Here is a 14977-nt window from a genome sequence, read left to right as displayed (position 1 = left end):
CGCCTACTGCTTATAGATCAATAATTCTATCTGGATTACCTTTTACAGGCTTTTTGTTCTGTATCGTCCATAGTCTGGCACTTTAATTTTCTCGGGCAGGGGCCTTGCAGCTTTTCGTGACTCTCAGCTGGAGACAAAATGGAATAGAGATTTTAAAATGAACAGCTCAGAGGCTCTGAAACACCTTAGTTAGTGGCTTCATTTAGATTTAGGATTAATGCGTGCTTCTACTTTTTTGTTTATGGATTTATCCATTTACATTTTTTTAATGTGGTTCAGTTTTTTTAATGTGGTTCAGTGTTTACATCTGTTTCTATGTTGTGTTTAATGTAGAACTTGCTTATGAGCCGAAGCATTTTGTAACTTTGTTTTCAGAAGTACTGTATAAATGAAGATATTACCATGAACCCTTTCATGAATGTTAATTATGAGACTGATACCGAAGGGCAGCACAAACAATATGAAGAAATGTCTGGCTTTACAAAAAGTCCTCAAGAAACAGTAAAATCACTGAATTATTATATTTATTTTAAAAACGAACACTGAAATGTTTCTTATTAAGATTGATTGTATCTAAACTGCAAAACAAGCTAAACTCTTAAGCCTTCTTTGTGTCTTAAGTCCGACCTCTCTGACCTCTCAGCCCACTCACTGTCCTTGGTTATTATCACTAAGAGCATAAAGTGCATCTTTGTCGCTCCCACAATATCTGCTCTCCTTGTAGTCATGTGCGGCTTAAGCGTCCGAATCCCCTCAGGTTGTCGCTCTTTTCCACATTTTACTCACGAGGGAGAATCAGTGCTTTAATAAGGTGAGGTAGCGTAGGTGGGAGAGGGTATGGCTGGAAGAAAGACCCCGGACAGTGGGAAATACACTGTTTTGATAAATAAAAGTAGCATCATTGTTTAGCATTAGATCCAGTTCATTCTGGTAAATGTATTGTATTTATATTTAACTTTACTATTCTTGATAACCACTCAAAGTGTTTACAGTGTAGTCTTTGTAACAAACTATTGATAGGATTGGCTCAGTCAGGGTGAACATGTTTACTTATACTGGAACACAAGTCGACTTCAGACTTTACTTGAGACTCGTCCAACCATGACTTGGACTTCAGTGCTGTGAGACTTCACTGTGTACTTGTCTTGGTGCTGCTGGTGTTGGATCTTTCTCTAATGAATTGTATCCTCTCATTAGTGACACGTTATTTGGAAATACGACATATAATGATGTTCTTCTTACACCTCCATGTACTATTTCTGTCTGTCCTCACAACCCTGCTGTTCTTTAAGTGAGTGAAAAAGGAAAGGGAAAGTAATAATTCTTACATTCTCCCATAATTCCTTAGGACACATATCAGTCTTCTTTAAATACACGAGGCTGTTTATTTTCTTTACTAACTATATCTGCTCCTGCCTCATAACTTTCAGACTCCAGGAAATGACATGGGACTTGAACCCAGTGCATTCATTATGACTCACACATGTACATTAATACAGCATTTATCATTCATATTCTACCTGAAAGACAAAATAAGAGCCTGACATTATCCCACACATTAATCAGACATTTTATTGAACTCCATGATCATAGATTTTAAAATTCAATCATTAAAAGTCACCCCATCAAAAAGAAAAGAAAGAAATTCAACTTGTCAAAGCCAATGTTTCCTGCTGTTTTCAAAGAGCTTTTGGCACAAAGTACAAAGTAAGATCCTGCTGGGGAAGTGTGGGTGTGTTTTAAAGTGTGTTCCGCTGACAGGCAGGTTACAGGTCAATGATTCTATAAAGGGAAGAGAGCATTCAAAAATATCAATGAGGGAACAGTTCACACATCACACTTTACCACACAGGGAGATCATAAATCAATAGGAACCTCAGGTCTATGATACACGAACTCTGCTAGAGGCTATGGCAACATTATGCAGCGATGTGCGTTGGCTGACTTTATGTTTTGTTTTATGTTCTTTCTTAAGTTGAAAATGGTGTTTTTCCCACTGTGAGTTTGTTCTCTTTCATTCTCGCATTTGATACAAATCAGTCTGGTTAATTTTTTGGAATCATTTTTTTTCTATATGGTAAACAACATCCATGACAGAGAAGTTAATGGTTCATTAACGGTCTGCAGCCCTCCAAACTTCCCACGGTGCAGTTTCTGTAGTTTGGCGTTTCTTCGTGGTTTCCTTGGTGATGGACGGATGGGAAACTGCACAATACAACATCATCGCTGCCAGTCCAAATCGGGGCCCTGAACCCTGTGTGGTGACCGTCTTCGTATGTCTGTCTTCTAAACAGAGCATCTACTAATCATCGGTATGTGACATTGTTATCGTCTGCATTTTGTTAAGCTAGTTCTGTGTGCATCATGCGCCATCAGAGTTTCATTCAGGAGAGAGAGTGAGCTGAGTAATGAGACCATGGGTGTTTGATATGAGCAGAGGAGATGTCAGTTCGACAGTGAACCATCCGAATGATTATATAATATATATATATATGAATATAATTCAAATGGAATACACATCTTTTAAAATGCATGTATCCATATATCACACAGAAACAGAAAATGTTCTCATGAGAGAAATTAATTCCGTGGAGTACGGTTTTTCGTCTTGACTGTGTTCCAAAGACATTCTGATAATCCAATGACAGACTCATGTCATGTTGTACATTTACAGTGTACACATACATATACATATGCATATATACACAAGCTGATGTCCCTGTGTTCCCGAGAAGAGTTCAGAGTAACTGTCTTGTTGTGTCCTGGTCAGAGTGTGAAAGAGATCTTCTGGACAGTTTTGCATTTTCTCACAGTCGAGCTGTTTGCTGAAGTAGGTGTTGGTTATTTTCCAAAAATCTGTTGTTAAATTCTTGTCGTATCACCACCACATCCAAAAAATCTTTGAGGCAGTTTCTCTCAATAAGGTGGATCTCTGCACCAGTCACTGCTCTGCTGCAGTTTAGATTCAGGAGAGCAGTTCAGCTCCTTGTCGATAGAAATGAAATAATTTGATTCGCACAGGCTTCATATCAGTGAAGATGTGTTGAAGCGCTGAGGCAGGACCTGATTTTAAAAATGTTCTCATTTTGCTCCAACTGCACACTAAACCCGTTTTCCAAACATTACCACATCCTTTGGTCAATGACGGTGAGAACGGGGCAAAAAGTACCTCTTGTCTTGAGTCTCGTGACCCCCACCCCACCCTGCATCATTCTGTTCACTACATAATCCCCTCGCTGCGTTTGCTCCTCCACACCACCAGGGCAGTCATGAGAAGCGTGACCAGGATGGGCACCACAATGAAGGGTCCCAGGATGCGGTTTGGTGGGTCCCTGAGAAGCCGTCCCGAGAGCGAGCAGTCGTGGAAGTAGTGCTTGTGCACTCGGATGAAGAACTCGTCCACCAGGCGGTTCGGCCAGAAGCACTCCATCTTCAGCGCCACCAGGTACGTGCAGTTGGTCAGGTCACCGTACAGCCTGCACACAAGAGGAGGGACAGGAAGGTTCATGTTCTGCCTGCTCTTTGTCTTGTTATAGTTTTACAGGTTGTGCATTTTATTCTTGTTTTATTTATTAAATCAACATGTGGCTAATTAAACAGCAGTTGGCTTTCATTAAGTTATGTTGATTAATTTGTCTCGGACACAAAATCATAATTTGACTTGGCTGCAAATTATTTTTCACTCAGGCTTCTCTGCCTGAGTTTGGTGTCTCTGGAGGTTATGCATACAACCAATATCCCCTGAGGGACTGAAACAAGATACACCACATTTGTATGATAACGAGTGAAGAGACCCAAAGGGAACAATGGTGCCCAAAAAGTTGTCCTTTCTTTTAGACTGATGAAGACTTTTAGTGAAACATCATCAACAAACAGCCAGGTTGCAGGGAAATTTGGTGCGCATGTTAATGGTCCCCAGAGGATGTTGTAAGACCTGTGATCTCCTGACACATATTTTAGTGCCACCATCTGGTGAAAATCTCCTTTTGTGCTTTCAGCCATTTCCCTGCAGCCCCAGCTTTACTTTGTGTTTATTGTAATTAACAAACATAAGCGCTTACACTCAAAATCAACGTGGAGAATATGGTTAATATAATCATTGCTTTGATTAAATACGATTTGTACGGACGAGCTGAGGTAAAAGAGGTCTTGTGGCAGGTTGTCTCAGATGATAAACACTGTTAGAAAAGGAAGAGGCTCTTCTTCTCTTAGTTCACTCTCTGCACCTTGTGTGTATGTGTGTTGCTCCTCCGAGGTAATTGAGGTAATGACCCATGAATATTGGTGAGTACACAAAGGCCTCTCCATCTGCACACGCAACAGTTCACACACACACACACAAACGCACTTTTGATTGATTGAAGTTCATTAACAGCTCAGCCAGGCTGAGCCCATACTGTTCTCCAGTACATTGGGCTAATTATAGCTAAGGCTCATTGTTATTTCTCAGAAAAATAGGGGAACTATACTGTCAGGGGAAACTGATTATCACTGATCTAGATTTTACATCACATTAAGTATTCACCTACATATTCAAAGAAATGACTGTGAAATCAATTTTTCTTCATCTATTAAAGTTACATTGATAACAGAAGCTCCAAACACACACACACACACACACACACACATCTGCTTTGACTAAAGAAAACAGTTTCCCAGCAGATACAGAGTAAAGTACCATTAGAATTCACTTGGAGTGGAGTTTGAGGCACCCTGACTAATTTAAATCTAAATATTCACTCTCCTTGGAGCTCCACTTACGCTCCTGTGGGAAACATGCTCTGCAGCAAAATGCTCCGCTGTGTTCAGCAGCTAGTCGCTAACTTTGATTGTCTGCCATTTGTTGCTGGGCGGGAGCATGCAGCAAATTTGTCAGACCTTTTCTTTTTCCCTGAGGAAAACAGCTGCCTGCTGGAAATTTGGATAAAGAGAGCCATGAGACAGATTTGAAACAGTAAAACCAGAATGATGGTGAAACAATCTGTTGACGTGAAGATAAGTGTAGTTAATTATTTGTTGGTTTGTCCATGCCACTGAACCCCATTCAAATTAATATTAAAGTATCAGTTACTGCAGATTTATTATAGAAAGATTGTCTCTGGAAAATAAATTCTGCTTACACCCCCTGGTCAGATTTCATATGTTTAATTTTCTATGTCTTTTGATGCTGCGCCCAACATGACAGCTCAGCTGTGGTACGAGTGCTGCAGGGCAGCGTGGTCGCTTCGGGCAATCAGCGTCCTTCCTCCGCTGTCTCCTTGAAGTTTTACAAATCAGCTGAAAGAGAATTCTCCCGGTGCCTCTGCTGGCCTAATGAGCACTGATTTTGTTTGTGAATTGCTGAATGAAAGAAGTTGCTGCTGAGTCGAGACACGGGTGGTGAACAGAAAGAGTCGGGTACAGGTTCACCTCGTGTAGACGAGGTTGGCCTCGAATCAAACCCGACAGAGTGCGACGCCTGTGGAACAGAGTGTGTGAAAAACAATTCACCCGCTGCTCAATATTCTCTCCTGTGTAATTCCTCTTTGAGTCTACATCTTTTTAATCATCCGGTCTTATTAAACAGCGTGAATCAGCCTGTGTGGCTTCAGGCCGTTTAGCAATTCTGCACCTCGCAGTTTCTTTTTTGGAGAAACATCTTACACAGAGGTTTGTGCCGTGTCCTGACCTAACATGTAGGTTTACTGTGACTGAGACTCTTAGTGCTGCTGATGCACACTGACTGTGCAGCCACAGGGCAAGTGTTTGTGAGTATCTGTGAAGCAGAGCAAAAATTCCTCTATGTATTATTCATGTATTTCCCATAACCTATTCATAGTTCTTTTAAAATAAAGACAGAGTTAGCGGACAGGAAAGAGACAGATAAACTGAAAATGAGGCAGTCAGGAGGAGTGAGTAACATTTCATTGACTTATTGCGTAGGGGTGTGTGTGCGTCCCTCTGCAATTATACTGCTGAACCGCTAATGGCTTTAGCGTTTCTATGCTGGTGTTGAGTGTCTTCCAGTTTCTGATCCGCTTATCTACAAATTCTCTGGCGTCTCTGTATACTTTAGAACAACAGTGTTACTTTTAATTCCTGTTCCTCTCACCACATCTCCCTCTCATGCTGACATCCTCCACATTAAGAACCATGATCAATACTGATCCCCACAGATCAGAGTTGTTGCCTCTTTAGCTTTTCTCCAGTTACAGTGCAACATACATGTCAAACAAATCAGGTTTCATTCACAGAGATCTTCATCAGTAAGCAGCAAGAGTGACAGGGCAGATGAAGTCCGCCCCTGCCTGATGTGTCTATTCCAGATTTGTCATTTATGTCGAGATCTGCATCTCCTGATAAGCATGATGACAGAGGACAAAATAATTGCGGGTGCATCAAAAAATAAATGAATAAATTGTGAACATAATAGTCGTATATCTGTTCTCTTTACTGGAGAGAAGGTGTACCTGTATCTTTGAATAAATCTGCAATACAGTGTGGAACTGATTTGTAGTTGAAGTTGTGCATATATGAAAAAGGAGGTTTCACAATAATACATCCAGGGCATAAATGTGTTGTACTTTGTGCTGAAACCCTGCATCTTTAAAACAAACACCTAGTAATGTATTTACCTGCTCGAAGCTGGAAAAACAACTCGGTAAGATATATCTAGATTAGATGATATCATTTGGACAGATTTCCAGCTCTTCTCCTCGCGCTGCTTCAGTGCGCGTGTGAAACATCTGATTTATTGTGTGCAACAAGTCTGTCAAAAACCTCCAACCAACAGAGCCCCTGAAGTCATAATTTAAAATAACTATTAGTACGATTTTAGAATTACCACTAAATAGTAGCTTCTAAGGTGTCAAGTTGTTGTTAAAACACATAAATGCAACACACTTTCTTTACAGCGTCCATTTTCCACATTTCGAGTTCAAAACACATGAACACACCAAAGTCGGAGAAATGAGTTCATAACTCGAGAAGCAGCAGGCAGATCCAGTGCCTCATTGACCTGTATTTATTATCAAACACGAGGAGTGTGAAGGACACATGCATCTGGACGAGGCAGAAACATGCTGTTTTAAGTAGTTTGATCTGTCGACTGCCGAGCATGGTGTGAATAAATAAAACCTGGATAATGAATAAATAAAAGTGACACAGGACACAGCTGCTCCAGTAACTTCAGGAAGGACTCCTAATTCCACACACTCACAGAACCAAGGGGGGGGGGGGGGGGGGGTGGACAGGTGTGAAGGTAGATGGATGCTGTTATTTATTCAGTTGGCATTGCAGTATTAGAAGGTAATAAACACTTTATCGTCTGTAGCTTATTCACAATAGATCTCTGCAGCTGAAGTGTTGTCAGGAGAAAGTTAGGATGAGAATCAGATTGGTCGTTCAGTGTTTGCTGCAGATCCTTAAAAATCTTTTGAAAAATTGAAATGCACACATTACTTTAAAAAGCCTCCTCTCATTCTCACACAAGCTACAGCAGAAGTCGTGGAACTTTCTGTTCAAATGTTTCACCCACAATAAAATAATGTTTTTCTTTAAACCGATTTCGGTGTCACTGTCTATTTTCTGCTGCCTTTCAATTTTTTTTTAAAAGCCTGAAAAATAAACTTTGGTAAACCCACATGAAGCACAGAAAGGGAAATGATTTTCCTATTGTATGATATTGCCCTCCTGACAACCCCAGTCAGGAAGAGGTTCTTATTTAGCCGTGGTAAATCTCTATTTGAGGGAGGTGAAGCTCTCGGGTCATGCTCTGCTGTAAGGCGCAGGCCGAGGTGTTCACCCCCTCATTCATTTGAAAGAGGCCAGTCTGGCAGCAAAGCCGAGCTGCTGAAGCAGATGGGTCCTGCAAAATAAAATGCAGCTGTATACAACGTGAACTCCTGGGAAGGTTAAGTCCGGACTTTCTCCTGAGTTTACCTTTCACACATGAATGACGCAGCTGGACATTCAGGTGAGGGGTGGTGCAGCGGGCAGAGGCAGGACGTAACGTATTAATTCAACTGCGGAGATCATGTCTTTTTGTTTACAGCACATTGATATCAGCCCTTATATGCAAAAATTATCTTGATATCTTTGTTGATGTCTTCGTCACCACTTTTTCTTCCTGAGATATTTGTATTCTCTTGGGGTTTTGAGTATTGGGGTTGGTATGTGTCAGTCCAGTGTTAGAAACGTCTTCAATATGCCCACTTGCTTACAGTGAATTCTCTGGAGGACCATTTATTCTCACATGAGCTCATTCAGACACTATCCAGTTTAACAGGGACTGGCAGCAGAAATTAAATTCTGCTACCTATTCACATTAGAGGTGTTCCAATGCCATCATCAAACCAAACTGAAAACATTCCTTTTCCAGTGTCGTTTTGTTTATATTTTTATTACTTCCTATGTTTCTTATCATTTTATTTGTCTAATTATTTTTAGATATCCTCTGTGTCTAATCTTTACAATCTCCAAATAGTTTTGTGGTTTCGTTGACTAAGATTCTTTAAGGCAATGACTGTGTCCTGTTAATGGTTGTCACAAAAGTTCTTTGTATCTGATTTTAGAATGAAGTTCATAAAGTTACCATTCACTCACAGTCTGGTGTAATAACCCTGAACTTCCACCAGTGATCTACCACATTTAGGCAGAAGTCAAACAACAGTTCACTCTTTCCAAAGACTGACATTGTCACATCCCTTGTCATATACAAAACTAGAAATCAGCTTGTGACCCATATATGGGCTCTGAACTATCCAGAGATACTCCCACAGCACCGTGTGATATCTGTGGCAGGCCTCATCACTCTCCCCTTGGTTTCAAAGACCAGCCTCACTGATTCAAACATCAAAACCAAAAAGGATTTCTGTCATTATGGAGCCATTGATAGAAATTGCAGGTCAGCAGCTCCCACTAAGTCTGGATTCCAAAATGCTTCGGCAACACAGCACAGGGGAAGATACGGGGTTGCTAAGTAACAAAGATGCTGTAACTCAAATACAAGCAGCAGCTTTCTGTGGCAAAACTGTAAACGTTTTGATCAAAGGTGATAAAGTCATGATACTTCTGTTGTATATAACCGAGGACACATGAGATAAGAGAGAGTTTCCTTGAAAGAAATGGATCAGGAAGCATCAAAGAACTGCAGCACAACCTGAGGACAGGGACAGGGAATATTACTTTCATATTTCACACAGATACATATCTGATTATTTTCCCATCCTCACTTACTAAACCTGCCTGAGTGTCACAGTTCACCTCCCCCGTCCCGTAACACTGACCGGTGTGTCATCACCTTAAACTACATCTTATGGAAGTACCTTATTTTGGGGCATTACCCAGAAACACCCCTCTTCATCACTTGCATTTATTGCTGAGAAAGTTTGTGTCATGCCTGCTCTGCTTGGAGAGATCGCCTCAGAGCGGAAACAAAGAGATTCCTCTATCTGAGACCAAAAAAAAAGCAGGACAAACTGTCACTACCGAGCACATCAGACAAAATGTTCTCCTTTTTCTTCCTACTTTGTTATTCTGCTAACCTCCCGCATCCTTTTTTCCCTCTGGGGGAGAATGAACATCTGAGTTTGTGTGCACAGTGTGTGTGTCTCTCATTTTCCTACAATACATGAGAACAAAAGTGAGAAAATATCTTTGCAAAGTTTGAAAGATGTACATGGATATTTTCAAACTCTCACACAAACACAAAAACACACATCCTCAAGATGTTTTCTTTCTTAATATTTATTCTCACTTTTCATTTCTCACCCTCTGTATGTTTCCAATCAGTCAATACCAGGATGTGAGCGAGGTTTGCTTTTCACATGTGTGTGGTTGTGTCTACATAACAGCATCTAGACTTGCACACATGTGTATTTGTATTCGACAGCTTCTGTTTACATTAATACTGTGGTATACATTTGAGTATTTGACTGTTTATGCAGTTTGTACACGTTTGCGTGTGAGCAGATGTGTCAAGATTGATGAGTGTGTGCATGTGTGTACTACAGTCTCATCACTTTGTAGCATTAAACCAGAACATAATGAGAAGCCCGTACATTTCCAACAAAGCCCGATATTGACCACAACACACGGATGTGCATATTGTCAGAAACTATATATTAATTTTGACTCTTAAAGACCCTTCATACTATCATCATTTCAATTTTAATGTATTCATATTTTACCTATGTGTACATATCCTAACCCTGATTAATTGTTTTTCAGTCTTTCTTGATGTCGTGATTTCACATATATTTGTTAATTAACAGACATAGACTTACAAGCCTTGAATTAACACTGTTACATATACACAGAAAAATAGAAAAAATATTATGTCCCTGAAAGAAACAATAGTTACATTTAAATACATAAAAACTATAATAGGCCAACTCAATACCCCTGACCTTTCTACTATTAGGTTATTTGTAGTTGAATCTTCAGATATCGTGTGTGTATTCTTAATGCCTTACAAAAATACTTTATTAATTAACATTGTGACTTAAGCTTCTCTGACTCATTTGGTGTATGGCTGTGATCTTTATCATAGAAACACAACAGTGAGTGAATCAGAGGAAGAGTGTATGGAAGAGTCTTGTGTTCATGCCTGTGTCGCTGTGATTGTGCAAATTACAAACAAATCAGCACCCACATGCAAAAAGCATGGCTCCACAGCACAGGCAGTGGTAAAAAAAACAATCTTCTAAAGGTACTTAAACATCCCCTCCAGACACACATGTAGAAAATCTGCTTTGAATATTCATCTATCTGAGGGTTTGTCCACAAAAATACATCTTAACCTTAACTGGTTAAAAACTCTCTCTTCTGGCAAAGATTTAAAACAGACTTATTCACTAAACTTTCATGTATCAACACCTTTACTGTCTTACTTTTGATCATCTGAACTTTCAACATATGTTTTAACCTAATATTGTAACAGCAACATATTCATTTGGTGGTAGATGCTTCCGAACAAGCCATTGTAATCAGGTGGCTACAGCATCTATTAGATAGATGTAACCTGGGGAGCAAAACTCAGGACATCAAAACTAACTACTGTGAATGAAATGGTCTCTTATTTCTAATGATGCATAGCTGAGGTTGCTGTATTCAGTATGGTAAGAAAACAGATGACAACTTTGATGATATTTCATGTTGGGTTTTAATATATTCAAAGATTGTGTACCATTGTGAACGTTGGTGAAGCAACACAAGAGGGAAAAGGAGGTGAGGCATATTCATTTGTATTGGCACATGACACACAGAGGTCATTCAACGTTTTTTATAGAACTAAAAGAAGGATCAAAAGTAGAGATAGAGATAAGATGCATAAAGACGATTAAAGAGAGAGAGAGAGAGGAACTGTTGTGGGGAAACTCATCCCAGATTCCTCTCCTGCCTCTACTGAAACCATGTGGGACCAACAGATCGACAAAGTGAGTGTTTGCAGTATTGACGGCTCAGAACAAGGATTGGCTCAATTAGAGCAGGGAAACACCTCTTGTTGTGTGCCCCTCTAAGGGCTCCGGTGTACACATACTGCAATCAATCAACAGTTAAAAATGGCCGCCAGAAAAGCAAATTATAAAGGAAGAGGATAAAGAAGACTAAATGCTAGATGAATTACATCACTGAGAAATAATAGAGAAAATTAAATGTTGTGCATGCGTTTCCTCGACTGAACCAGAAGAGACTTATTCTTTCTAACGAAGTGAATCTGACTGCCTCTCTTCGTCATAACCTTCACACATCTTTCACACTCTGACGGAGCAGCCGGCGGGGCAATTTAGGATTCGGCTTGAGGAGCAGGGGATCGAACCACAGGCCTTGGGTTAGTGGACGACCCCCACACCACCTGAGCCTCAGCCACCTATGTAATCCTTGCTTCTCAACAACCACCAAGGAAATGACTGACTGAATATATTTCATCACTGTATTCTATATCAACCAAAACATGATCCTTAATGTAATAATTATCATCATCATCCTCATCTTTTATTTTGGTAGAAAAAAAACATTTGCGAATATTTGACTGATATGTTTAATATCACGATACATACCAAATAAATAAATGACCAACCAATACCCTCATTGACTTCATAAAAAAACATGAAAAATGTTTTCTATTCACTGTTTGTTATAAATGCACATTATTTGAATAAGACAGAATTAGTCCCATTTGTTGTTGTAATTTAAAAAAGCTCATTTAAAAAAGCATCTGTATGAGAGTTTTTTTAACTTATTATTACTACAACTGAATAAACTTCACTACTTCTGAAGACACCATAACCTGGATGACTGAGAATCTTATACTCAGATATATAATTGGCGAATCTTATCATAAATTAATCCAGGCCAATAAATGATACTTACAGGTTTTAATAGTCTTAATCCAGGTTTCCTGAAATATACTGAGAGGCTGCTTTCTGCTTTATCGTATCTCACTGTCCAGCCACAACACATCAAAATGATGCACATGAAAAAACACCTTAATTGAGGCAAATATTAAATTCTTTGTCCTCATGCTATTTGCATGCATTGCGTAACAGCTCTGGTCAAGGGGCAATCCAGGCAATGCTGGACAGTATCCAGTCATTAGAGCTGTAAAAACCTCTCGACAAGCCATTTCTGATCACAGACTAATCAGCCGTTTAATCACGGGGGTTTGCAGAGAGGGAACTTCAGTTAGCTTTCCACACTACTGAGCTCAGTGGATTTGTCTGGCCTGGGCTTGCACATAACCCGTTGTGAGCTCACCCGCAAAGGGGTTTTTAAATTATTACAGATGGCTGACAGGCATGCATGACTGACCGACCAAAATACACTTCCACAACCACACAGAGGAGAAATAGGGTTCTTGTACAAAATCTAGAAATAAAGTTATTTTTAAACTATGGGCCTGCAGTATGTAAAACAGAGACAAGGGCAAATGGAGATAAATCGACCTTAATTAAAATCAATACAAAAACATATTTGTCTTGGATTTGTTGGAAAATCTGTTCCACTATGTCCTGTGCCTGTATTTATGGCAATGCAGCTAGATGCAGACAACAAGTGTTTGCTGACTGTGTTGTGCTTCTCTATCATTGACCTAATTTCGTAAAAGTGCCTTGAGATAATGTATGTTTTATTTGGTGGAACACAAATAAATTTGAATTTTGTGTGACAAATCTTACAACATCATCAAAATCTACATATAGTTGCTCCAGGGCCTTTTTGGAAATTACTACAGTATGTGGAATAATATTCAGTGAGAAAATGAGGACATGTAATTCATCCAGGCTACAGGGGTTAATAAGCAGAAGAAAAAAAATGTTCTTTTTGAAAGTTGTTTAGACTAAAAATGGAATCTCCTCTGAGAGTTCTTGTGAGATTGTTTACACATGCAAATGAAAATAAAAATGAAAGAAACCTGGAGCTGTTTTGGCTGTGTGTGTTAGAACCGATGCTAAGCTACTGACACGTTGAGCACAGCCATGTAATAATGTGCCACAATTAGCCGACTAACCCGACAGACAGACGGAGCGGCTGGATGAGCTGATGCTGCCCACAGGCTCCTCTGCTGCTGAGGCTGGCAGATGGATCGACTGTAGCCAAAGCACAGTTAACAGAACCCATACATATTTATAAGCAGCGGATTATCTCAAGTTGTTGATGTTAAAGTTTCGTGAAAGAGATGGGAGGCAGCTGAAGTTTCATCAAAGTACACATAATTGCTATTTCAAGGTCTCAAATCTCAAACTGAAAAAAATAAATAAAAATCGATTTTCTCATTGTCAGTTTTTTCTCCATATGCTGACATTTCACCGATTATTTGGATATTGTGAACATAGAAGAAAGTGATATTTCACAGTAATGTAATATGCTGCTGATGTAACAAACAAGTGGCGAGCTGCTGTTTTGAAGCCTCGAGTTTGGCATTTTGTCACACGCCACCTTGTTTTTTTTTAACACAAGTAACCAGCAGTGGGGGGGTGGAGCCTGGCTGAGAGCTCTATGACACTGCACGCCCACCTAAACCTGAAAATCACACAGTATTCATGCACCAATGCATATGGTGCTTTATCATCTATTCAACACCAAATGGAACACTCATTTACAAAATGAACATTTTGCTCTGCTGGTCATTTGAGAGAAAACAGGTTTTAGGCATTGGGTTCACTTTCTGCACCCAAAGTCTACATCCATTTATATAAACAGTCTACGGTAATAAAAAGCTAAATAAATAAGGGCAATAACAACTGTAGCTTCAGTAAACAGATGTGCGCATGCATTGTGCTCTGGATTGAAATACTTTATTCTTCCTGACTTATTCTTCTCTAGTTTTGTGTTCTGCTAGTGTCCTGGTCACTACTGGTATGAGACAGAATCTGCAGCCCGATCAGGTTGCACAGGTAGTCCAGCTCCTTCAGGATGACACAGGTCTACATGAGGTTGCAAGAAGGTTTGCTGTGTCTCCCAGCACCATCTCAAGAGCATGGAGAAGATACCAGGAGACCGGCAGTTACACAAGGAGGCAGGATCGGTGTCTGCTCCTTTGTGCAAGGAGGAACAGGAAGAGCACTGCCAGAGCTCCATAAAATGACCTCCAGCAGGCTACAGGTGTGCAATGTTAGGTATCAGTGTATCTGACACCATCAAGTAACACCACAGAGCTCACTGATGCCCTGACCCAGGTCTGGGAGGAGATCCCTCAGGACACCATCCCCTGACTCATGAGGAGCAAGCCCAGATGTTGTCAGGAGTGCATATAGGCACACAGGGGCCATACACACTACTGAGTCAGATTATGAATTGTCGTGATGAAGTTAGATCGGACTCTGACTGAAATGTTTTACTTGTGTGGTGTGTGGTTTAGAATCCAGCCCTCAGTGGGTTAACGATTTTGGTTGCCATTGACTGTTGTGTAATTTTGTTCTCAACAAGTACATCATTGAAGAATTCATTCATCAAGAAGTGATTCAAGTGTTCATTTTTTAAGCAGTGTATATATAGG

The 14977-nt window shown here is 40.0% G+C and overlaps 1 protein-coding gene across 2 annotated transcripts in view; it reads right to left on the bottom strand.

Moving 5' to 3' along the window:
- Nucleotides 1-1554: 1554 nt before the first annotated feature.
- The window catches only part of LOC109642225 (receptor activity-modifying protein 1-like), a 51743-nt gene continuing 38320 nt past the window's right edge, over nt 1555-14977 (bottom strand). For both annotated transcript variants that reach the window (XM_069533379.1, XM_069533378.1), the window contains exon 3: nt 1555-3476. In XM_069533379.1, the coding sequence (XP_069389480.1) occupies nt 3221-3476 (256 nt within the window). In that variant the 3' untranslated portion in view covers nt 1555-3220. The remainder of the gene's footprint in view (nt 3477-14977) is intronic.

The sequence above is a fragment of the Paralichthys olivaceus genome, chromosome 10, assembly GCF_024713975.1.
Source record: "Paralichthys olivaceus isolate ysfri-2021 chromosome 10, ASM2471397v2, whole genome shotgun sequence".
Classification (NCBI taxonomy): domain Eukaryota; kingdom Metazoa; phylum Chordata; class Actinopteri; order Pleuronectiformes; family Paralichthyidae; genus Paralichthys; species Paralichthys olivaceus.
This window is presented reverse-complemented; position numbering and strand designations above follow the sequence as displayed.